The sequence below is a fragment of the Xenopus laevis genome, chromosome 6S, assembly GCF_017654675.1.
Source record: "Xenopus laevis strain J_2021 chromosome 6S, Xenopus_laevis_v10.1, whole genome shotgun sequence".
Lineage (NCBI taxonomy): Eukaryota > Metazoa > Chordata > Amphibia > Anura > Pipidae > Xenopus > Xenopus laevis.
The window spans coordinates 90,994,183-91,019,914 of NC_054382.1; the positions used below are offsets into that span (position 1 = coordinate 90,994,183).

At 39.7% G+C, this 25,732-nt stretch overlaps 1 protein-coding gene across 1 annotated transcript in view; it reads left to right on the forward strand.

Annotated features, from left to right (window-relative positions):
- The window catches only part of ppp4r1.S (protein phosphatase 4 regulatory subunit 1 S homeolog), a gene marked incomplete at its 5' end in the record, with an annotated part of 31,770 nt that extends 15,157 nt beyond the window's left edge, over positions 1-16,613 (forward strand). Inside the window, 13 exon segments of the mRNA NM_001093600.1 lie at positions 390-455; positions 959-1,117; positions 2,630-2,757; positions 3,581-4,092; positions 6,000-6,178; positions 6,495-6,581; positions 6,667-6,852; positions 6,975-7,136; positions 9,647-9,747; positions 12,144-12,264; positions 12,756-12,890; positions 14,635-14,776; positions 15,555-16,613. Coding sequence (NP_001087069.1) covers positions 390-455; positions 959-1,117; positions 2,630-2,757; positions 3,581-4,092; positions 6,000-6,178; positions 6,495-6,581; positions 6,667-6,852; positions 6,975-7,136; positions 9,647-9,747; positions 12,144-12,264; positions 12,756-12,890; positions 14,635-14,776; positions 15,555-15,718 — 2,142 coding nt within the window. The 3' untranslated portion in view covers positions 15,719-16,613.
- Positions 16,614-25,732: the final 9,119 nt, after the last annotated feature.

Sequence of the window (25,732 nt, forward strand, 5' to 3'; positions counted from 1 at the left end):
GAAAGTTCCGAATGACATCTCCCACAGACTTCATTTTAATCAAATAATTCATATTTTTAAAAACTATTTCCTTTTTCTCTGTAATAATAAAACAGTACCTTGTGCTTGATCCCAACTAAGATATAATTAATCCATATTGGTGGCTTAACTATGCTATTGGGTTTCTCTAATGTTTAAATTATTTTTAGTAGACTTAAGGTATGGAAATTCAAATTACGGAAAGACCCCTTATACGGAAAACCCCAAGTCCAGAGCATTTTGGAAAATAGGTCCTCTACCTGTATAACTTCTCACCAACTCACCCTAAACAAATCATTGCAAACTAGGTAGTGTCATGATTGCTGAATACTTCTTAACCTAGATTGAATATTTTTATCTTTTTGTCCTAGGTTTGTGCAGCCAATTTTGGCGATATTTGCAGTGTTGTCGGGCAAGAAGCAACAGAAAAAATGCTGGTAAGTAAAAAAAGAGGTCGAGCTAGTTATGAAATGATGCTGCAAATTCAAAATTTGAGGCTATTAGAATTTTTTTTTTTCTCCAAATGTGACAAACTGCATCTAGAAAACAAGGCATACAAATACGTTTTAGCTTTAAAATTTTACTGATGTGCATCTTGTAACTTGTCATTTACCTGCAAAAAAATATTATTAGGCTTAAGATTTAAAGTGGTAGGTCACCCAGCGAACACTTTTTTTTTAATTTTTTTTTTTTTTTTTTGCAGCTCACTTGTGTAGTTTAAAGACCGATGCTTTAATTTTTTGTATTTAACATTTTTCTGAACTGTTTCACTGTGTTGCATTAGTTAATACATTTCTCAGCAGCATCTATATGTAACCAACTATCGAATTTCTAACAGCTGATTTTAAATACAGCTAACAGTTGCCAAATTACCTTGAGTTAGCATATACTGTTTATTTACATGAATAATATCCTGCTTTCAAATTCTCTTTCCATTTAGTTACCGCGGTTTTTCCAGCTGTGTTCCGATAATGTTTGGGGCGTCCGGAAAGCCTGTGCTGAATGCTTCATGGCTGTATCCTGTGCAACTTCTCAAGAACTCCGTCAAACCAAGTTGTCTGCTCTCTTTATTAACCTAATTAGTGACCCTTCTAGATGGGTATGCTTGTTGGATACAGTCATTTATAAATGCATGTTTTGAAGATCTAATTTTTGTTTTGTTGTTTATAATGCAATGCACACAATTTTGTGTACACACTTGAAAGTCGTTGGAAAATGCATTTGGTCTCATCAATGTATAAACTGCTTGGGGAGATGGCCGTTTCTGTATCTGATGTGTAAGGCTGGTATGTCTACTTAATAATGGTCATTGACACATAAACACCCCCTTCAATTATTTTTAGTCTTTCTTCTGTGTTTTTCCAACAGAATAATGTTCCTGAAAGTGTCTCGTGTGTGTGTGGTTTTTTTTTTAAATTTTGGTAATTATTTTGTGAGACTTGGGGTCATTGCACATGAAATGTTATGATTTCTGCATCAGATAGTGGTGATTGGTGTGCTGTGGTTAATATCTGATTTGTGTTGGTAATGATGTGGGTAGCTTAGAAAGCCGAAAGCCGAAATTGTTGACGGCCTGAAACATTGTGTTTTCCCCAGACAATATACTCCGGGTCTATGCTGCTCAAAGATTCTTATTATCAGTATTGGGAGGCTACAGTAATATTAGTGGTACTTTTGTTTTTAATTGTTCCTATATGCCATCTCCCTTACAGCTCTGAAGAACGTTCTCCAACCTTGTTTGTTATAATATGTACGCCTTTGTGGTTTTCATGTACGAGCTAAACTACTCTGAAGATTTTCATCAGATATTGTTTCGACTTTATCAGACCCACAAAATCTTGTCATGTAACAGCACCAGATTTTGCGGGTTGCAACAAAGTATGGTTTAGAAAACGGGTTCCGCGAAGATTTTAAACAGGGTTTTACAGGAGTAGATAAAAACATAAACAAAAAATGATACCTCTTGTTGAAAGATATGACAAGCTCAGGATTGGTTCATCAGCTGGTTAACACTAATTGAAGGGTCATCGTGAGTAATCATTATTGTGTAACAAAGTAAAAATGACCCTACACCAGGAAGGACCTGTTGGTATGAGTGGCCTCTGTGTCCACAAATACTACAATGGAGAGACCTGTTCAGAGATTAGGATGTTGTCAATGCTATAGTTGTGTATGTTATAACACAGAGTGCAAGTGTATTGTACACCTCCATACAGGAGAGAGATATAATATTCAGGGCAATTTTAACTGTCGGACTACATACTGTATATTATAAAACGAGAAAAACAATCGTATATTTTAAACCCAATTTACTGAACACAGGTCACTTATTAGGTATACAATAGAGAAGTTTAGTAAAGGAGAACTGAAAGTAGAACCCATTAGAATTACAATATGGAGAAAAAATGGTATAATATATGAGACTTGAGAACTATGGTCTCCGACTATGTGTCTGTTGGTGTTACACCGTGAACTTTATTGGACTTTGAAGCCTTGGGTTTTAAATCCTGTATATTCAGTGTCAGGTTTCTAAAAGGCGAGCGTTATGAAAGTGAATATGAAAATTATTTAGTAGCCCTATGAACTAAGTATTAATATTTTTTTCTGCCAGGTCCGCCAAGCTGCCTTTCAGTCCCTAGGACCCTTTATATCCACATTTGCAAACCCATCTGCACAGTTTTTCAAAGAAGAAGAATGTACGAACACCATGAATGAAAAATCAAATGAAACAGATGAGAGGTTTGTACATGTAGCAGGGTTATACAGTTTTAAGTAAATCTAAAAGAAAATGCTGCAATTTGCCATTGCATGGCACAGTAGCACTATTGTTTGTTGCACACCAGCAAGGACTCAAAAGTAGTGGTGCAAATTAACACTTTATATGGAATATGTGACCATTTTGATAATGATTGCCTTTTGAAATCCTTTTTCTAAGATGAAGTGGTGGGTGCAGCATGCCAATACATGCACATTCAGTACACTGCAGCCTGAGAAAGTCTTGCGTTTGTAGAAAGGGCTTCCCTGGTGGAACCCAGGTAGTAGGTGTTGGGCTGAGGGCATTCATTGGGCGCTTCTCTCCGCCTAATGAATATTAATTAGGCTGACAAACAGATGTGCTAAAATCAGCGTTGCATTTAAAAGAATGGTTTCCACTTGTGTGCCACTACACAGAGCTGAGGAGAGATCGGATTATATTGCCTTTTTTTTTCACATTTTTCAGGCCAATCTCTGCTTTCTGTATCCACACACACGCTGCTACTGTTATTTTAAATGCAGATACTGGAAGTGCCGCTAAGCTCATACACTTCTCTTACTTCATCAGGAGTAGAGAAGAGTAGCAACCGCGTATCCTAAGGAGTTTAAGGGCGCTGTAACGAAAAAAAATACTGAAGTTTAGTTTAAAAATATCTGCATAGGGTAATCTCTATGATAATGTAAATAATAAGAACAAGTAGTATAAGTTTAGTAAAATTAAAACTCAACCCATTTTGTCAGCCTGCCCAATGTCGAGGGTTAAAAGTATGAATTTTGATGTAAAATTTTTTCTTTTTCTCTTCTGCAGTAATTCCAAAAAGGCCATAAATACAACTGATGAGAAAGTGTTTGTGGATGCTGACATTGCAACAGAAGACTGTACTGCAAGTGATAGCCTTGTTAACTTTAGTGTGCAGTTAGAAGCAGACAATGAAGAGGAATCCGATAGAGCTTCGAAGGACACTGTTCACCAGCATAACATTCTTTCACTTTGCACTTTGGAGTCTACAGTTGACTCTGAAATATTGGAGCAGAACTGTCCTGGCACACAGGCACATATATTGCCAGAGGTAGAGACTGCAAACCGTGCTATGAGTGAGCAAGAGTTATACAACTCATTCCATTACTGGAGGACTCCCATCCCTGATATTGATATCGATTTGGAGTTGCGACAGTCCGAAAGTAAAGCATGCAGCACTGAAAGACAAGTTCACAAAGAATCCTCCTTAGGGTCTCCCAATATCACAATGGCTACTAGGAAGGAGCTGGAGGAGATGATAGAAAATCTGGAACCACATATAGATGATCCTGATGTTAAAGGTACTTCAAGAGAATTATTACATAAACATTGGGTTAGTAATGCCCCCATTAATAGGCTGTAAATGTGAAAACACTCATTGTCTGGAATTTCTTATAAAATTCCAGTCCAGCTAAGAGGACCTTTTTCAAGACGTCTTGAGAGACCTCCTTTTAGCAGGACCAAAAAACCGACAGAACATACATTTTTTAACTCGTTCATAAGTCTGGTGATTTCTCAATTTTTTTTTTATTGTGGATGTTCATTTCTCTTGGATGCACCTGGACCTTTTTTCCCAATATTCAAAGTGTGTTCACTTGTTTGTTGTTAAAATAGTATGGGGGCACAAGCCCTATGCATTAAACTCCCATTGAGCAATGGCCACTATGTCATATACTCAAACTGCAGAGTAAGAGCAGAGGAAATTTGAAACTTTGTTGGCATGCAAGGGTTTGTGTTTCTTTTAACGTTTGCTGTTAACATAACACCTACAAGTCCAGCTTTTGTAAAGGCTGAAAATCCGGCAACTTTTTTTGTCTTTTATGCAGAAACTAACATCAAAAATAATTCTATATTTTGACCGAAAACAATGTATATGCTTTAATGAATGAGAGTAGCGTTGGAGGGGGGGGGAATGTATGTGCAGCCAAAGAATGCAGAGAATTATAATGAGCATTTTAAATTCTAATGAGCCTTTGTCGAACTTTCATTATTCATTCTGAGAGTGAACAAGAGCTCAAAAACCCTGTTGAGGGATGCTGGAAGCTGTCATGCAAAGGTTGAAGGCACATAATAAAGCTTTTCTCTGCTCTGTAGGGTCATCTAATGACCCCAACATACCAGTTCTATTTGACTCTGTAGCAAAGGTGAATAGCAGGAGGAGTATTTGTGAATTAAGATATCTTCATTTGTTCCTATTTGGCATTACTCCACTGCACAAACAGAAATTAATTATTTTTTCACAGTTTTGAGGAGTCGTCATTAAAAATCACAGTTAATTTTGCTAGAACTAGTTTGTTTATATGTTTTTGAGATCCAGTACCATATTTTTTTAGGCCAAAAGATGCCCCTTTGTTTTTCATTCCGATATCCCCTTGGAAAATTGTGTATCTTATTGTGTGAGTGTACCCATCACCTCTTACAGTAACCATGAGAGATACTGATGTCAATCCGATAGTAGGGCCCTCCATTTTCTCTGTGTGCTCCTGTGTTAAACTGGCCAAACTTGCATAACATGACCAACAGTCGCAAGATTGATCCTTAGGTAGGAAAATTTTTAAATAATTAACATAAAGAGCAACATCTTGGAGGTAAGAAGTTTCGTAAGAACAGTATGTCTACTGAAAGCCATGTAAATATCCTGTTGGGAGACCACTGGGGAAAAAATGGAAAGCCCAGTAAAATTTCAACTAGTTTATCTGGAATAAGAAAAAATTATTTATTTACCACTATCTCTGATTTGCAAGCTATTATGCAGGGGAAGATGCACCTAAGAGAAACCATTTTCTATGAGATGTAATAAGCGTGCCTATTAACCATTAGCAGCTATTGATTAGTGTGGAAGCAATTGCTGTTCCGGAAATTACGTCTCAAGGTTTATAGACCACGTTGTAATTCATTAAAGAATGACTAAAGCTCCGACCAGCATTTTTGATCAGAAGCTAAGCCAACCAGTATTCATCCACATTAGGTTGTGCCAGCAACATTGGTTGGTTAACAGCATCTTCATACACAATAAAGCCAGATACTGGTGTTTAGGAGATGTCGTATCAAATGCTTACCACACCCACAGACAATACCTCTCGCTGCATTCTCTAGCTCTCTTCTCACCAGATGCATCAATCTTATGTATTGCTTAAATTCTCACAGCATCGATAGTGATTAAAAAGGCTTTGCATTTGCTTTACACGTTTACTTTGTTTTGTTATAGCACAAGTTGATGTCCTTACTGCAGCCCTAAAAGCATCCAGCCTGGGAACTCGGGAAGAATCGAAACTGTCTTTCTTAAACATGGAAATAGGTTATCACCATGATCTGTCTGAGCCAGGAAAGTTCAACTGTAAGATCTCCCGGAATGACTGTGCTCCTCTTATAAGTGATTCTGTTGAGGTAAACATACTACTTTTTATTTATTTTATTTATGACTAGAATTGTGACTGTAAGGGCCAAACCTGATCAATCTGCAAGATGTTTGTATGTTTCCCCGTGCCTTGTCTCATTCTCTACCACATTCCAAAAACATACAGACAGGTTAAATGTTTCCAAACGAAACTGACCTACTTGGTGTATGTGATAGGGAGCAGTGATGTGAATGTGTATCATTTCTGTAAAGTGCTGCATAAATGTGTCTGCGCTATATAGATAATTTCCATTTTTATTGTAGTTAACTAATGTAACAAAGCCAGTGCATGTGTTTTATTTGCAGTGTATACAGTCCACATTGCGCTTCATCCATAACGATTCTGATTTAAGCACCTTCAGCCCAGATGAGGAGAAAAAGTCAAAACTACAAGTAAGAACAAATTGTTTCGCTACCAGGTATATTTCATTAAAAGATTCAATGTAAGAGCATGACTGAATTTTTTCCCTCACCTCAGGATGTTGTACCTCAAGCCATACTGGATCAGTATTTATCCATGACTGACCCATCTCGTGCACAGACTGTTGATACAGAGATTGCCAAACATTGTGCCTATAGCATTCCAGGGGTAGCTCTCACATTAGGCAGACACAACTGGCACTGCCTCAGAGACACTTATGAGACGCTGGCAGCTGACATGCAGGTATAAATACAATTCTGAAGAAGTTACAAGTCAAAGCTGTACTTGTTGTTAAGCCTTTAATCATATTGTAATGTGTTGGGAATGACCCAGTATCCTGCTCTTTTGCATTTGTCATCTGCTAGTGGAAAGTGCGGAGAACTCTTGCTTTCTCAATTCATGAACTTGCATTGATACTTGGTGATTCTCTGACTGCTGCTGACTTGTTACCCATCTTCAATGGATTCCTGAAAGATCTGGATGAAGTTAGAATAGGCATCCTAAAGCATTTGTATGACTTTCTGAAGGTATGTATGTGGTAGTAGTTTTGAGTCTACATGCTGCAATATACTCCCAATTAAATTTGGGGGAAAGTCGTTGCCAAGTATGAAAATGGATTGTCAAGCTGCAGGAATGTGAATGCAATATTGCAGAGACCAGACTCAATACTCGAGTATAAGCCGACCCGAGTATAAGCCGAGGTACCTAATTTTACCTACGAAAACTGGGAAAACTTATTGACTCTAGTATAAGCCTAGACACAACTACAGCCCTGTCTCCCAGCAGCGCACATTCTGCCAAAGCGACCCCCCCCCAGCGATCAAACGGACTTCTTTGCAAAGTTGATGGTGACAGAGAATTGCCAAATGGATCACTGTGTGCATTGTCCCACTGTCCCACTACCATGTGCAGAGGGTGCTGTGTGATATTGCCATCACTGTTAATCTTTTGTATAACCAACAGAGGGCGCTGTGTGATATTGCAGTCACTGTTATTCTTTCATATAACCAACAGATGGTGCTGTGTGATTTTGCAGTCACTGTTATTCTTTCATATAACCAACAGAGGGCGCACTGTTATTCTTATAACCAACAGATGGCGCTGTGTGATATTGCAGTTACTGTTATTCTTTCATATAACCAACAGAGGGTGCACTGTTATTCTTTCATATAACCAACAGAGGGCATTGTGGGATATTGCAATCTCTTCCCAAGTGAACTGTTGGTATAGGAATGATTGAAAGTGACTGCAATCTCAGCTACTCGGGTCGGGTACCGCTGACCCGAGTATAAGCCGAGGTAGACTTTTTCAGCACATTTTGGATGCTGAAAAACTCGGCTTATACTCGGGTATATACGGTATCTCTTTGTTCTGTTTCACCATATAGGCGAACAGACCCTTCATTTATAGGTCAAGAACATACAGAATTAGTTAATGATTATGCTTTAAGGTGGATTAGATTTCCCACAAAAACCAATTAGAAGAGAGTATTCAGTTTCAATAACAGTAGCTTTAATTGACCGTACACCTAGTTCTGTATAATGGGATCATCCTTGAACAGATACGGAATAAGATAAGGAATATTTGTCCTGGAAAGAACCACCGTAGTATTTCATATTAAGGGCTTGCACACTTAAGAAAAAAAGAGGAAAGAGACTGAGGTGGTACAATATCCTTGATAAAGGTTACACAATGAAAAGTCTGGGTAATTCTCATTTTCAAGCAAGGGTATCCGCTTCCTTGTAGAGCTTTTCCCTTTGGTTATGACTTGGTGGTATGTACTTTGATACTAGGGATGCACCGAATCCACTCTTTTGGATTTGGCTGAACCCTGGAATCCTTCACGAAAGATATAGACAAATCCTAATTTGCATATGCAAATTAGGGGTGGGAAGGGAAAAACATTACTTGTTTTGTGACAAAAAGTCACACGATTTCCCTCCCCCGCCCTTAATTTGCATATTAGGATTCGGTTCCACCGGCAGAAGGATCCGGCCGAATCCGAATCCTGCTGACAAAGGCCGAATCCTGGATTCGTTGCATCCCTATTTGATACTATTATTGATTTGACTCTTTTTCTTTATATACATGTATTGTATGTAAAACTTTTGCTGCACTATTAAATGTACGACCTATATATAAAGATTTTTACAACCTTAGTCTGTTTCCTCTATATCTCTTTGTGTGCAAGCCCTTAATTTGAAATAGTACTTTTGAACTACCTTATGAGGGTGTTGTTGGGGCTTAATACACCTTACTTAAAGGGATACCGTCATGGCAAAACATGTTTTTTTTTTCAAAACGCATCAGTTAATAGCGCTGCTCCAGCAGAATTCTGCACTGAAATCCATTTCTCAAAAGATTTTGTTATATTCAATTTTGAAATCTGACTTGGGGCTAGACATATTGTCAGTTTCCCAGCTGCCCCCATGACTTGTGCTCTGATAAACTTCAGTCACTCTTTACTGCTGTACTGCAAGTTGGAGTGATATCATCCCCCTCCCTTTCCCCCCAGCAGCCAAACAAAAGAACAATGGGAAGGTAACCAGATAGCAGCTCCCTAACACAAGATCACAACTCCCTGGAAGATCTAAGAACAGCACTCAATAGTAAAAGCCAAATCCCACAGAGACCGATTCAGTTACATTAAGTAGGAGAGATAACAGCCTGCCAGAAAGTAGTTCCATCCTAAAGTGCAGGCATAAGTGACTGGGGCACCTGGGAAACTAACTATGTCTAGCCTCATGTCCGATTTCAAAATCTGTTTGCTCTTTTGAGAAATGGATTTCAGTGCAGAATTCTGCTGGAGTAGCAACATTAACTGATGTTTTTTGAAAAACATGTTTTCCCATGACAGTATCCCTTTAAACTTTTTGAGCTATATAAGAGTGCCCTACATTAATCTGTTTTTCTGTAAAGAAGCTCGGATCAGCACAAGCCATTGGTTATATCAAATTTGAGCATCCTGCATGCACTATTTTAATTCTACCAGAGATTTTATTATTGTCCATGTAACGCGTTTTACTTTTATTTGCAGCTTCTCCAACAGGACAGAAGGAGAGAGTATCTTTATCAACTACAAGAGTTCCTGGTCACGGATAATGTTAGGAATTGGCGCTTTAGAGCAGAACTAGCAGAGTACGTGTTTTCTTGTTTAAATGTATTAATTCTCTATCAAATTGTTCTTAGGCAAAAAGACTGTTCATACAATCATAATATCTGGACTAGAGCTGGTAACGTCTATACTCGTGATCTCCAACCAGTAGCTCGTGAGTAACATGTTGCTCTTCAGCCCCTTGGATGTTGCTCCCAGTGGCCTCAAAGCAGATATTTATTTTTGAATTCCAGGCTTGGTTTTGGTTGTATAAAAACAAGATGTATTGCCAAACAGAGCCTCAATGTAGGCTGACAAATCACATAGAGGCTACCAAATGGCCAATCACAGCACTTATTTGGCACCCCAAGAACAGTTTTCATGCTTGTGTTGCTCCTCAACTCCTTTTACTTCTGAATGTTGCTCACGGGTTCAAAAGGTTGGGGATCCCTGGCCTATATGAATACAGAAAATAAAGTGCTAGAATCCTCAAAAATTTATTGAGGAGGGGGATTTAACAGAAAGAATAAAATATAGTGTAGTATTTTTTCAAAAAAAATTTTTTTTGTTATTTGTTTTTTTTTAAGGAATTTCTTAAACACCCACCGTGATTATTGACAGTGATGATAGTGTTCTTTTATTTAGCTTAGAAAAAGAGAGCCCAAACTGTGATAGTTGTGAAATAACAAGTGAAAAAATAAAAAATGAAAAATAAAAAATAAAAAATAAAAATAAAAATAAAAATAAAAAATAGAAAAGAGTGAAAAAGTGAATTTGTTCAGTGAATTAATAAATACCAACGATTTCTTTCCAAGTGATAATAAATGCAGTGTTATTCATTACTTAAAACACATTCAGTGCAGTAGGTGAATATTAATCTGATTAGTGAATATTTAGTGTGGGTTAAACTTCCCCTTAGATTTTTCTCGTTTGAGATCCACACTCTATGGATTAGAGGAAAGGTAACGTAAAATACTTTGCCACAATTCCGGTACAACCGGTTGTGCAGCTCACTCACCAAATGTGAGTTAAGGGAGAGCGTCTGATAGGTCCTGTTCGCGCTGTTTCCACTCTTTTTCTGCTATCCAGGTTTTTGTAAGAGGGATAAAAATGGAGAGGGGCATGTGCAGGGATCACTTTAAAACAGTTTAATAGAATAAAAAATACACTCACAAACACGATCGGTAAAACTGCAAAAGGATTGGTAAAAGTCCCGCGAAAGTCGCTGTGTTTCCTTGGCGTCCCTCGGAAGGTACAGACGTCTCTCTGGGTCGGGTACTCCTGCAAAAGGTTAGCGTGGTCTTTTTCGCTTACGCGTTTCGCCTGGCTGGCTTCTTCCTGAGCGATGACGTCCACATACTTTCTTGCCCCTTTATTCTCTGTGCGCTCTCAACCAAACTTCCAACAACTTTATTTACAAGTGTTCCAGCGAAACGCGTAAGCGAAAAAGACCACGCTAACCTTTTGCAGGAGTACCCGACCCAGAGAGACGTCTGTACCTTCCGAGGGACGCCAAGGAAACACAGCGACTTTCGCGGGACTTTTACCAATCCTTTTGCAGTTTTACCGATCGTGTTTGTGAGTGTATTTTTTATTCTATTAAACTGTTTTAAAGTGATCCCTGCACATGCCCCTCTCCATTTTTATCCCTCTTACAAAAACCTGGATAGCAGAAAAAGAGTGGAAACAGCGCGAACAGGACCTATCAGACGCTCTCCCTTAACTCACATTTGGTGAGTGAGCTGCACAACCGGTTGTACCGGAATTGTGGCAAAGTATTTTACGTTACCTTTCCTCTAATCCATAGAGTGTGGATCTCAAACGAGAAAAATCTAAGGGGAAGTTTAACCCACACTAAATATTCACTAATCAGATTAATATTCACCTACTGCACTGAATGTGTTTTAAGTAATGAATAACACTGCATTTATTATCACTTGGAAAGAAATCGTTGGTATTTATCAATTCACTGAACAAATTCACTTTTTCACTCTTTTCTATTTTTTATTTTTTATTTTTATTTTTATTTTTTATTTTTCATTTTTTATTTTTTTCACTTGTTATTTCACAACTATCACAGTTTGGGCTCTCTTTTTCTAAGCTAAATAAAAGAACACTATCATCACTGTCAATAATCACGGTGGGTGTTTAAGAAATTCCTTAAAAAAAAAACAAATAACAAAAAAAATTTTTTTTGAAAAAATACTACACTATATTTTATTCTTTCTGTTAAATCCCCCTCCTCAATAAATTTTTGAGGATTCTAGCACTTTATTTTCTGTACTTGGAGATCGTCTCAAACAGGTGGAGGAGGACCTGCAAGTGCTGAACTGTGGGGAAACCAAAGTTTGTCCTTGGATACAACCTGCTATATGAATACAGATCGCTTGTGTCAAACCCCTTCTTGTTTGTATGACTGATTTCTCATTTCATTTACCAGGCAGCTCATTCTGCTTCTTGAACTGTACAGTGCTAGAGATATTTATGATTACTTACTGCCAATTGCTGTTAATCTGTGTGGAGATAAAATCTCTTCTGTTCGTTGGATTTCCTATAAGCTGGTAAGAACCATTTTTGTTCATTTATTTGAATACTTCCTATTAGTGCTACTTTTTCTACCCGCAGCTATGCTGATGAACTCCTTCAGCTTTGCTGAAATAATAGTCTATTAAATGCTGCCTCACTTAAAATGCTATTGCTGTTCTTTTATAAATACCACTATTTTATATTGAGGGAAAAGGGAGTGAACATACTTGCCTTAATCTTTCAGCTCTGTGAAAATATATGGAGGGGTTTACGCAACATCAACTAGTGGTATTTTACCAACAATATTCCCATGTTTTCATTTTGCCCAGTAGCTGTTTCAAGTTTTATAACTCTTCGTAATAATCTATAAGTAGGTAATTTCTATTGAAATGTATGAAATGGGTATAAATTGGGAGTATGTATATTGTTATATATATTAATATATACCTTTGTTGTTATGCTTTTATTGTGAGAGCGAACTACCCATAAAGACCGTGGTGCTATTATTAATTCATTTTCCTTGAAGGTGAGTGAAATGGTGAAGACATTGTACCAAGCTTCCAGCACTGTACTACTTCTAGACCTTTTGAATAAACTCGTGGAGCAGTTTTGTCAAAGTCTTAAATGGTCCGGACGGCAGACATTTGTTTTCATTTGCCAGGTGAGCTGACTTTATTGTTCTCCATGTACTGCCCGAATTCTCAGGTGTGAATTGTACGTGTGTGGATCTGTCTTATCATACGTTCTGCTCTGGTCCAGCTGAATTTGTAGATGATAAATTAACATTTCATGGTGTTTCCTTCTAAGAATAATTTCAGTTCCTGTTTACTGTCTTGGTAACAGGACAGCGTCTCAATGATACACGACACCTGAATTCTATGCTGACTGTTATATACACCTGTGTGACTTTGTATCTGTGTTTTATTTTTTGTTTTTATTTTTGTCTGTTTGTATGTGGGATTGTTAAAACTCAATAAAAACAAATTTGAAAAAAAAAAAGAATAATTTCAGTTGGGAATAATGAAACTCCCATTTATACCAAGGACAGAGCCTGAGACAGGTACTATGGCACACACCTTTTTCCAGAAGGGTCTGCTTCAAGGTCATTACTGCATCTGGGACTGGGCGCAATCTTGGCCTTTTTCTGCTCTTTAGATTTGGGATGTATGGATGTCATTTTGACCACTTTAACAGTAGGATGTCCCCAGTGCATTGCTTATATCCCTATCCCAAACCAGATGCTTACTAACATAATATTGCTCACAGGCCCCTTGTATGTTGCTCTCAGTGGCCTCAAAGCAGGTGCTTATTTCTGAATTTTGCTTGGAGGCAATGTACTGCCAAACAGAGCCTCCTGTTGTCTGCCAGTCCACGTAGACTGTGCCAAATAACCAATCACAGCCCTTATTTGGCATCCCTAGAAACCTTTTTTTAAATTTCTGTGTTGCTCCCCAACTCTCTTTAAATTTAGATTTGACTCATAACGCATATAAAGTTTGGGGACCCCTGGCTTGTATGTTAAATCTCTTCAGTATCTGGAGAATATACATACTCAGATGTTACCGTTTCATAGCACCGATGGGGTGAAAAATCACCCCCTCCCTGTCTGATCATGATCACCGCTACAGACTGCTTTTGAAAGGATAAAAAAGGATACTGCCCCATATTCTTTTGCGTTGCCCTACAAACAAAACTTGGACGATTTTAACCCTCACTTTAAAGGGATACTGTCACATTTTTTTTTTCAAATGCATCGGTTAATAGTTCTTCTCCAGCAGAATTCTGCACTGAAATCCGTTTCTCAAAAGAGCGAACAGATTTTTTTTATATTTAATTTTGAAATCTGACATGGGGCTAGACATATTGTCAGTTTCCCAGCTACCCCCAGTCATGTGAATTGTGCTATTTACTGCTGTACTGCAAGTTGGAGTGATATCACCCCCTCCCTTATCCCCCAGCAGCCCGTCAGCAGAACAATAATATAAGAAATAAGAACAGCACTCAATAGTAAAATCCAGGTCCCACTGTGACATTTTCAGTTACATTGAGTAGGAGAAACAGCCTGCCAGAAAGCAGTTCCATCCTAAAGTGCTGGCTCTTTCTGAAAGCACATGACCAGGCAAAATGAGATGGCTGCCTACACACCAATATTACAGCTAAAAAAAATGCACTTGCTGGTTCAGGAATTAAATTTTATATTGTAGAGTGAATTAATTGCAGTGTAAACAGTGTAATTTAGGAATAAAAAAACCACATCATAAAAATCAGAATCACTTTAAGGAATTGCAGACAGACATATAAAATATGCTGTTACATCCCTGTGGTCAATTTTTTCTTTTGCTCTAAATGTCCAATGTTATAATGAGTACATACTGTAATTGTGTTTTGTTTGCTTCCATTTTCAGGCTCTTATTGAAGATGATTGCCTTCCTATGGACCAGTTTGCCATTCATGTCATGCCTCATCTGCTGCATTTAGCTTCAGACAGAGTTCCCAACGTGAGAGTCCTCCTTGCAAAGACCTTGAAGCAGACCCTTCTGGAAAAAGGTGTGTGCCATAGTACCTGTCTCAGGCTTTGTCCTGTTTATAAAAATGTTTACTCTGCCTTCAGTCTGAAGCAACTGCTGTGTAATTATATTCCCTGTAATATTTCAGAGATCCACAACTAGTATGTTGTTTAAAGGGATTTTGTCATGATTTTCATGATTTAATTTTTATTTCTAAATTACACTGTTTACACTGCAAATAATTCACTGTACAATATAAAATTTCATTCCTGAACCAGCAAGTGTATTTTTTGTTTTGGTTGTAATATTGGTGTGTAGGTGCCATCTCAGGTCATTTTGCCTTGGTCATGTGCTTTCAGGAAGAGCCAGCACTTTAGGATGGAACTGCTTTCTGGCAGGCTGTTGTTTCTCCTACTCAATGTAACTGAATGTGATGCAGTGGGACCTGGATTTTACTATTGAGTGTTGTTCTTAGATCTACCAGGCAGCTGTTATCTTGTGTTAGGGAGCTGTTATCTGGTTACCTTCCCATTGTTCTGTTAGGCTGCTGGGGGGGAAAGGGAGGGGGGTGATTGTAAAGAGTGACTGAAGTTTATCAGAGCACAAGTCACATGACTGGGGGCAGCTGGGAAAATGACTGTCTAGCCCCATGTCAGATTACAAAATTGAATATAAAAAAATGGTTTGGTCTTTTGAGAAACTGATTTCAGTGCAGAATTCTGCTGGAGCAGCACTATTAACTGATGCATTTTGAAAAAAAAATGTTTTTCCAACAACAGAATGCCTTTAATGTTCTATGCTCTTTTCTCTGTGTTTAGAATACTTCCTGACCTCTGCCAACTCTCACCAGGAAGCAGTGGAACAGACCATTATGGCTCTACAGATGGATCCTGACAGTGATGTGAAATACTTTGCCAGTATACACCCTGCTAGCACCAAACACACCGACGATGCCCTGAGCACAGCCTCTTCCACGTACTAAACCGCTTCCCTTTCTACAAAAGACTTTCTTAAACTTTAAACACACGGCAGCATTATCACTGTCCTTTTTCTTTCTTTCCCTACTGTATGTTAGGAGGGAAGAGTAACTACAGACTCTCAGAGGATAACCACCAAAGCCTTAATTCTTCTGTCTTCCTGAGATATCGTGAAACTTGAATTGGTGGATGGGTTCATTTAAATTTGCTAGGGAGGAAGGAAGTTATTCCTATTCGTCTACAATTCTGAATGCTGAAATCAATGCTAAAGGCATGGCCAGTATAGGAATATAGTTTACATTGCTGTGCCGATTAGCAGGGGATATGTTTTGGCACTGGCAGATGTTAAAGATGGGCTACAAGCATTTTGTTGTATGGCACATTATTGCCCAGTAAAAAAGCCTCAAACTGCAGTGACTCTCCCTATAATCTTCCTCCAAACCATTGTAAAGAATTTCCAGTATTGGGTGCAATTGGAGTTTTATTAGAGCTATTATTCCCCCTATGTTTCTTAACGTGTGAATATTATTATTATTATTTTTTTTTTGGGGTATGTGTGTAAACAGACATGAGAAGACGGGAGTAGTATTTTCCTTAAGGGCTCAGTGCTAACACTACATTACAAACTGGTTTTAATTCTTTAATGCAGCATATTGCTGTACTTATTGGCAGGCAACGTTGCTGCGAAGCGCCTCTGCTCTAATTCGTTTTCACGCTGGTCACGACTTCAAGGAAATGTATTCGTTCAAGCGCTTCAAGTCAGGTTTTTTTAACTTGATCCCGTTCACTTGCAGTGTTCATGTACATATCTGCCTGTGCTCCCTGGAGTGCTGCAGTCTTTAATCATGTTGGAATACAAGTAGATTTGCTTGTCTGAATAAAATGTAATACGTTTCAATACACATTTTCTTCATCTTTTTCCCTAGTATGGGGGCCCCCAACCTTATATACCAGTGAGCCATATTGAAATGTAAAAAGAGTTGGGGAGCAACACAAGCATGAAAAAAAAAAAGTTCCAAGGGTTGCAAATAAGGGCTGTGATTGGCTATTTGTTAGCCCCTAGCAGCCAATAGGAGGCTTTGTTTGACAGTATACTTTTTTTTATTGCTACATACTTTCCTTCCAAGCCCACAATTCAAAAACAAGCACCTGCCTTGAGGCTACTGGTGAGCAACATGTTCCTTGCCAGCCACTGGTTGGGGATCACTGGTCTAGTATCTTTTATTAAGCCACATTCTCAATGGCAATATATTGGTAGATAAGGCTACTTCAGTGATGTTTTATATACTGTGCACACCCATTCTCTGAGGATCAATGGATCAGTACGCTGGGCTGCATTCATACATCTTACATTTCACTGACTGGAGATTCAATGGCTGTAAGATGTGGGACATGAAATCTTCTGCAGGGAAACCTCAATACAAGGCAATAAATGCACAGACAGGCCACACTGACTATAGCTAGCCCACACAGCTTGGCCACTGCTTCACTGCACCCATATAGACACAACAGCACGTATAAGTTTGCCATAAAGAAGCAAATAATTAAAAACCATTATACTTGCCTAAATGTGAGTAACTGTAGGATGGGATTAAATATGGCGATGCCAGTAATGGGTCAGAGTATCTCTTTAACCCCTTCAGCTTTTCAGAATTCCAATGGAAAGGATGCCGATGGTTTCCCTACAATCGAGATCACTTGTAATAATAAAGAGGGAGGTATAAATATGGTGTTCGTACAACAGAGTGTTGCAATATGTTTGCTGTTGTTACTGAAGACTCAACCAGCCCCCCCCCCCCCACCTGTGTCTGTGGCAGAGGATCTGGCGAGTTCCTGTGTATGTGTGTATATGTGTGTGTATATGTGTATGTGTATAATAAAGTACGTAAGGGTCTGAGTTCAAGGACAACTCTTCCTGTGTTTGTGCACAACCCATAGAAACCTTTCACTATGCCGCTATTTCCTGTTCTAGTGAACCCATTCGCTTGCTTTGGTTAATACGACTGGGACAACATTTCCCTTGGGTTGAGAACCCTGAAACAGATTATTACTTCAGCGGAGGTTCGTTTTAGGGATGCACCGAATCCTTGGTGAAAGATTCGGCTGAATACCGAGCCAAATCCTAATTTGCATATGCAAATTAGGGGCAGGAAAGTAAAAATTTGTGACAGTCATGTGATTTCCCAACCCACCCCTAATTTACATATGCAATTTAGAATTTGGTTCAGCCAGGCATAAGGATTCGGCTGAATCCGAATCCTGCTGAAAAAGGCTGAATCCCGAACCAAATACTGGATTCGGTGCATCCTTTAGTTTGTTTTCCATGTTTGGGTTGCTTTCTGGCTAACGGGGAGGTGGCACATTTCAGCCTGAGGAGAAGTATACCCCCGAACAATGTAGGTCTCTATAAAAAGATATTGCATAAAACAGCTCAAATGTAAAACCCTGCTTCATGTAAATAAACCATTTTCATAATAATATACTTTTTTTGTAGTATGTGCCATTGGCCAATCATAAATAGACAATTGCGATTTTAAAAAACAAGGGCTACCCCCCCCCCCCTGGGATTGTACCATTCACGGTGCACACAAACATACCTAACATGTTAGGTCACATGAGCCAATTAACAGACAGAGTTGTGTCTTTTGCTTCCACACTTCTTCCTGTTAGAGTTGTAGTATTTCTGGTCAGGTGATCTCTGAGGCAGCACACAGACCATCACGAAATGGTGGTTCAAGGCAAGAGATGTAAAAGGGCAAGTTCTAGTTCTAGTTTGGTAAGATTCTTTAATATGCCACTTAATATGATGTAAACTGTTGCTTAAAGGGGAACTATTGCAAAAATGAACATTTAACATAAGCTTCCTCATGCTGAAATGAGAAACTTTCTAAATATAATCAATTAAATATTCTGTATTATTTCTGAAATAATCAATTTATCTGCACTATCCCTTTTTCAGCATCTGTTTCTCCTCATTCTCTCTTGTTGCAGGAGTTGGGTGTCGGATGAATGATCCAATATATCTTATAGGGGGGCTCCTTTTGCCTAGAAGATGTATTAGAGCTCACTCTATTAAAATCGCCAGAAATACTGTCTCTCTACATGCAGAATTTGTGCAAAGGGCAGTTATTTTGTTAGATTTTGTTTGTACTGGAATCAGTTATTTGAGTGAGCTCTAATACATCTGCTAGGAAAGGGAGCCCCCTTATGAGATATATTGGATCATTCATCTGACACCCAACTGCTGCATGAAGACAGAATGAAGAGAAACAGATGCTGACAGAGGGATAGTGAATATAAGTGTGATTATTTTAGAAACAATGCAGAATATTTAATTGATTATATTTAAAAAGTTCCTAACTTCATTTTGGGGGTAACTTTTTCCTTTAATGTGGAGTAAGTGATGGTGCTGGTACTGGAGCCTTTACACTGAAGATGCTCTAGTGAGTGTTGCCATTGCTCTGTCTTGTATGGGCATCTGGCTGCAAGATAAATATGATGATGAATACAGATGTGGATTGTTCTCTAGTTTAATACTAATCAACAGCTCCCAAGTACAGTACATATCAGCTAGATCATGATCTACAGGTTGACCTTTAGCTGGCCTATGGAGAGTCCTTGTCAAGGACAGCATGAACATACTGACAGGTTTTCAATCCTGCTCACTGGAAGGCTCCCATTTCTGGTCCAATAAATTGCCAGCTTGGTCTGGCGATGAAACTAACCCCCCATCCACATTATTGATAAGGATCAGTTGCCAAAGGCTTTGAGGGAATGAAGATGTCACTTGCTGGGAAGAGTTATGGACATGAGCTAAATTGTAAGGGCCGAGCAGTTAAAGAATCATGAGTTCTGATGGATCTGTCCAACATTTCTAGACCAATTATTTGATATGTCAGACAGTTGTGAATTCACAAATATCAACAGCTAAAGGGTCCAGCTTTCAACACAAGGGACAAATAACCCCCAAAATAAAACACTGTTGTTTTGTAGTGACTGTACATGAGGTCCAGGCTGACCCCTCACTTATTCTTCATGTCCTAATGGAATGTTCTAAATACTCACACTGTGTTCCTTTTCATACTGTGGAACAGTTACTTGAAATGATGAGTTATCTGCTTCAGCGGGGATTCATTTAAGGGCATCCCAGAGGAAGTGTCTTTTCATAAAAATGCTTTTTTTGTTTGGGTAAATGTAACAAAAAGCCCCCTTGTCAGGTAAAAATAATACTTTGAATTTGTGTTAAATCAGATGTTACTGAGACGGGTTTAACTCACTACATTGGGGGGGAGGTTGTCATTACCCCTACTAGTGATATGTGTGCTTGCCTGAAACTTGCAGGTAGGATGAGTTGGGCTTGACTTCTGCACAAGTTTACCAATAAACCAATACGAATAGTGTTGTTGTCCTATTTCGCTTGGCCACGAATTTCCCACAAAATTCGCAAAATGGGCTAAAAGTTTGTGAAACACCGGAGCCCATTAAAGTCAATAGGCGTCTGTTAATCGACGCTGGCATCGAAATTGACACCGCCATCGATTCCGGCGCCAAAACAACTTTGACGCCGGTGAATTTTTATGCCGGTGGCGAAACGTGGAAATAGATTCGCCCATCACTAAATACGAATAAAGAATAGTTATCCCTTTGATTGGCTTTCTCCTGCTGTTCCTTTTCAGTCTCTCAGCTGCATAAAAATGTCACATAAAAAAATGTTGGATCAGCGCCTAAAGCAAACGGGAAAAAGCAAAAAACAGAAGCAAAAATATGGTGTAGTATTTTGTTCTTTTTGGAGCACCCTGTGCTGGAAGTATAGAAATCACTAGTGTGAGTTCCCCTTTAAAAGAGACTTTCCTTTTTGTTCTGGTTATGTATATAGTTAAATCAGTTTTTTCAAAGACCTTCACCAAGTTTGGCTAAAGTGCCCACTTACAAGATTGTAGTAAGATTAACACATGTAGTAAAAATCACCAATGATCTCCACGGACCACTGTGAGGCTCCAATATAAAGATACAGAAATCTCAGTGTCACACTGTTTTATTTCTAAAAGGTTAAAAATAATTTTAAAATATTCCACTGACATTTTTTTCAGTCTGTCACATAAGTAAGTCTTTGGCAGATATCACCAGTTCTTGTTCTTGGCGGAAAAAAACTTTTTAGCCGGCGTTGCGTTCTCCCTCGTGGAGTTTCCTCGCAGTTTACTGTTTGCACAAGTTTGCTGGGTCTCGGGGAGGTTCGGGTTGAGCTCTTCCTTCCAGTCTCCCTGCCCGCAACCTTACTCTGCCAGCCTCTATTTATTGGTGTGAGCTCGGCCTGTCCTGCCATCCTTGGGCTCAGATCAATAAACAGTTGCCTTGCCGGGCTGGATTCGGGTTGGGAGGGCTCAGCCTTTGGTCAGGGCTCCTGTTAGCGCATAAAAAATATAAGAACAGTGTCGGACTGGCCTGCCGGGATACCAGGAAAACTCCCGGGGGGCCCAGGTGTCAGTGGCCCCTCATGCTGCTAAACATTTGGTTTATTTCATGGTCATTCCCTATTTCTATGAGAAAAAGATGCTAAATAGATGGAATAATAGGTTATAGTATGTAAAGAAAAGAGACTAAGAGAATAGAGGTTGAGTGAGGAGAGGAAGAATAATAGCACTGAGAGTAGGTGGGCCTCTGGTCTAAGGTTTTTTGGTGGGTCCCTGGTGTCCCTGTCCGACACTGTTTAGGAACATACCAGTGTAAGCTATTCAGCCATAGCTTTGAGAATATCTAAAGGTGGCCATAGATTTTTAAAGATCTTTTCGTTGTCGTAGTACCAATGTTATCCTGAAATTTTTTTTTTAAAGTACCATTTGTCCATCAACTAAAAAGACCATTTCAAGTGATATTGTCTAGTTAAAGCCCTGCAAACAATTGGACACATTTCACTGTGAACATTTTCTAATATGACAGGTTGATTTTGTGACCGGTGTCGGACGAAAAATCGTTAGACACACGGTCATTCAGTGCCCGCTAACCACACGAAAATTTGATGGATTTATCAGATTGCTCTTTAATTGGTCGTTGGGAGAGAGTCTTAACGTTTATAGCCATCTTTAGACACCAAAATCAGATTTACCCCAAATCTCACACCAACTGGCCTTTAAACTGAGATTTCAGGTGTCTATGGGGCCAAAGGCCACTCACCCTAATTCTTACCCTAACTGACCTTCAGGCTAAAACACCACTACTGATCTAAACCCCCTCAATGACCAGCCCTCCAGTTGGGGAGCAACTGCTGTATGGGGTTTACAGAGATTAGGTTCCCAGAAAAATACCATTCCAAATTAGACACCAACACAATCTACAGTTTAATACGGAGGCTTTATTTGCTTTGTTGAACGATGTCTTAAGAAACATGAACTAAAAGTCCTACAAAAAAAAGTTGGGAAGCAGAAAACACGTCTTGCTTAGGAATCAACGTCAGAATGAGATGAGTAGTTGGAAAATGTTGATCAATTAATTTTATGGAGTTGACCGACCAGTGAAGTAGAAGATCATTATGAGGCAGGTAACGTGGAAAGGCTTCATTCAAATCCTCATTCCTGCACTTGAATAAGTAGATCTATTTCTTCGAGCAGTGCATTCCAGTTGATAGGAATAAAAACGTGTTGCCCCTTTCAGTGTTGATCTAAATACAGAACATGTACATCCATATATAGAAGCTCCTGGGAGAGTTGGAATCACAACTCGTATGGTCCTACAACAACAGTGAGATTTGTCTCTTTCAGGACAACATGCTGCCAAATGCCGTTCATAGTGGGATCCAATGAACCTCAGCATGAATCACCGCTCCCTATAGCTGGAAATTGCAGCCTCTTCAATACAGTAATAACAATTTATTCCAAGACAAAATAGCTGAAAAACAACTGAGTGGATTTACAAAGATTAAAGGAACAGTAACATCAAAAAATTAAAGTGATAAAAATACAATGCAGTGTTGCCCTGCACTGGTAAAACTGGTGTGTTTGCTTCAGAAACACAAGTTTATATAAATAAGCTGCTGTGGAGCCATAAGGGCAGCTATTTAAAGGAGAAAAGGCTCAGGTTACACAGCAGATAAGCTCTGTAGAACACAATGGTGTTATCTGTGCTACATAGACTTTTTTCAATTTGCACCAGAAGAGAGGTGAGATACCGGTCGGCGCATGCCAACATGTCTGAGGGGAACACAGAAGCCCTTTTTACCAGAGGGACACCAGTCACCTCTGTCAAGTTTTTAGGGCTATTCCACACGGGGAGATAGCGACGCGTTTGCGGTCGCGGCGACGAAGCGCCGCGACAGTCGCCGCGACCGGCGCAGGCGACAGTTTTGTATGGGCGCCTATGTAAAAACGCCTGTGCTAACCACACGAGGCGATGCGCTTTTCAACAGTCGCCTGAAAAAGCCTGGCGAGGCCTGCGCCGGTCGCGGCGACTGTCGCGGCGACTGTCGCGGCGCTTCGTCGCCGCGACCGCAAACGCGGCGCTATCTCCCCGTGTGGAATAGCCCTTAGCGTGTGCCAAGTGCCGTAAAAGATTGCCCTCAGGGCACAAAGAGCCATTATACATTAGATGTAAACCAGCTGAGCCCGACACTGAGATCCCAGGTCCTGCTCCTACTCATGCTGACCAGGCCACCCACAGCCAAGCAGCATCCACTCAAGGAGACTCTCTAGCAGCAGTAGGCCCAGCCATTCCAGACAGGGCAGCACAATTGGCCGATGGTATACGCAAGCTAGCACTGTCACTCAACAAACTTCTTTTACACCTAGACAACCCTAGGGCTAGAGGCTCCAGGAAAAAGACCCTGTTTAAGAGCAACAACAGATCTTCACCCAATTTTCCTGCTCACTCCCAAATGGAGCAAATAATTCAACAAGAATGGGACAAGCCCGAAGGTCGTTTTCAACCAAACCGAAGATTCCTCGTGCTTTACCCTTTTTCTTCAGAAATCACCTAAATATGGTCATCACCACCCTCAGTGGATGCTCAAGCGTCAAGACCACACAGCTCTTCCAGTACCAGACACCTCCTCATTTAAGGATCACATGGACAAAATGATGGACGGACTACTGCAGTCTTTATTCTCTGTTTCAGGCACATTCCTTCGCCCAATCCTGGCCACAGCCTGGGTTAGCAGGGCAGTACAATCCTGGTCGGAGTCCCTTATCCAAGCCATACTTTCAGGAGCTCCACACCAGGAACTTTCCAATTGGGCAGCCCAGATTAAAGAAGCAAACGACGTGGACCTCAATCCAGTCTTTCGCAAAGTTCTACCATTTCGACACATATGCAGCACATGACATGCTTCCGCAGAAAGATGCTTCAAGCTGCAGTGGGTTCTTCCACTTAGGGCCTCCTTCCCGCCATATATATCAAGGGGCTACTTTGGTACGTCCCCATGGTCTCGTGTCCTCCAAGCAGACATTAGAAAAAAGGAGATTTTGTGTACTCACTGTAAAATCTCTTTCTCTCTGGTCACTTGGGGGACACAGGGCTTGTGTGATACATGTGTGACTACGTGTGATAATGTTATACGGTTATGTATATTAAATGTTTTGGTTTATTAGCTATACCCCATGGTTCCCTGTGTCCCCCAAGTGACCAGAGAGAAAGAGATTTTACAGTGAGTATACAATCTCCTTCTTTCCAAAACGCATCATTACTAGTGCTGCTCCAGCAGAATTCTGCACTGTAATTAGTTTCTCAAAAGAGCAAACAGATTTTTTTAGATTTCATTTTGAAATCTGACATGGGGCTAGACATATTGTCAGTTTTCCAGGTGCCCCCAGTCATGAGACTTGTGCTCTGATAAACTTCAGCCACTCTTTACTGCTGCACTGCAAGTTTGAGTGTTATCACCCCCCTCCCTCCCCTCCCCCCCCCCCAGCAGCCTAACAACAGAAAATATGGAATGTAACCAGATATCACCTCCCTGACACAAAATAAAAGTTCCCTGGTAGATATAAGAACAGCACTCAATAGTAAAATCCAGGTCCCACTGTGACACATTCAGTTACATTGAGTAGGAGAAACAACAGCCTGCCAGAAAGCAGTTCCATCCTAAAGTGCTGGCTCTTTCTGAAAGCACATGACCAGGCAATATGACCTGAGATGGTGCCTCCACACCAATATTACAACTAAAAAAGAATACACTTGCTGGTTCAGGAATTACATTTTATATTGTAGAGGAAATTATTTGCAGTGTAAACAGTGTAATTTAGAAATAAAACTTACATCATAAAAATCATGACAGAATCCCTTTAACATCTTGTCAGCTGAGATCTTGATGAACATCATACAGCTGTCCATAGCGACCAATCAGCAATTTGTTGTGAAGAGGCTACTGGCAGTTAGAAAATGGAAGCAAAGATGTGATTGGTTGCCATGGGCAGCTGCACTGGTGCAATGTAACATTTCTTGGTAGATCACCCCCATATGAGATGACTAAGGCTTTGCAATAAAATGTAATCGCTTGAAATCTGCAGAGCCAAAATGCAGAGAAAAGTGGGTGAGTGAGGCGACTGGTTTTGCCGTTTCAAAGCTGAAAGATAAAACGCATTGAGCCTAGCTGCTGCCTACATACACCAAAAGGGGTTTAGAAGGGTAACACACTGCTGTTGTGAGTCTCTCCACAAGAGAGAAGGTCTGAGAGCAGGATGGTTGTAATAGCAAACTATGCCTTAAGGAGAACTCACTCTCAATACTCTGTGATAGAATATGTGAGCATGAAAACAAAATGTTTGTTTATTTTCCATGTAAAAGAATATTAGCACAAAGGATAAGCACTTTTGCTGGTGTTGTGATGTCTCCCAAACACTAGTACAAACACTAGTACAGCTCAGTGCCAGTTGTACAACAGAGGGGAGTCTAGGGGAAAAGGGCCATCACCAGACCAATAAAGTGTCAGCCTAAAATAAAGGCAAAAGTGTGAGTATAAATTAATAGTAGTCTCCAGTTGCTGCACTCACAGCTGCAAAGTCCCTGCTTTCATCAGAAAATAAAAGATTCAA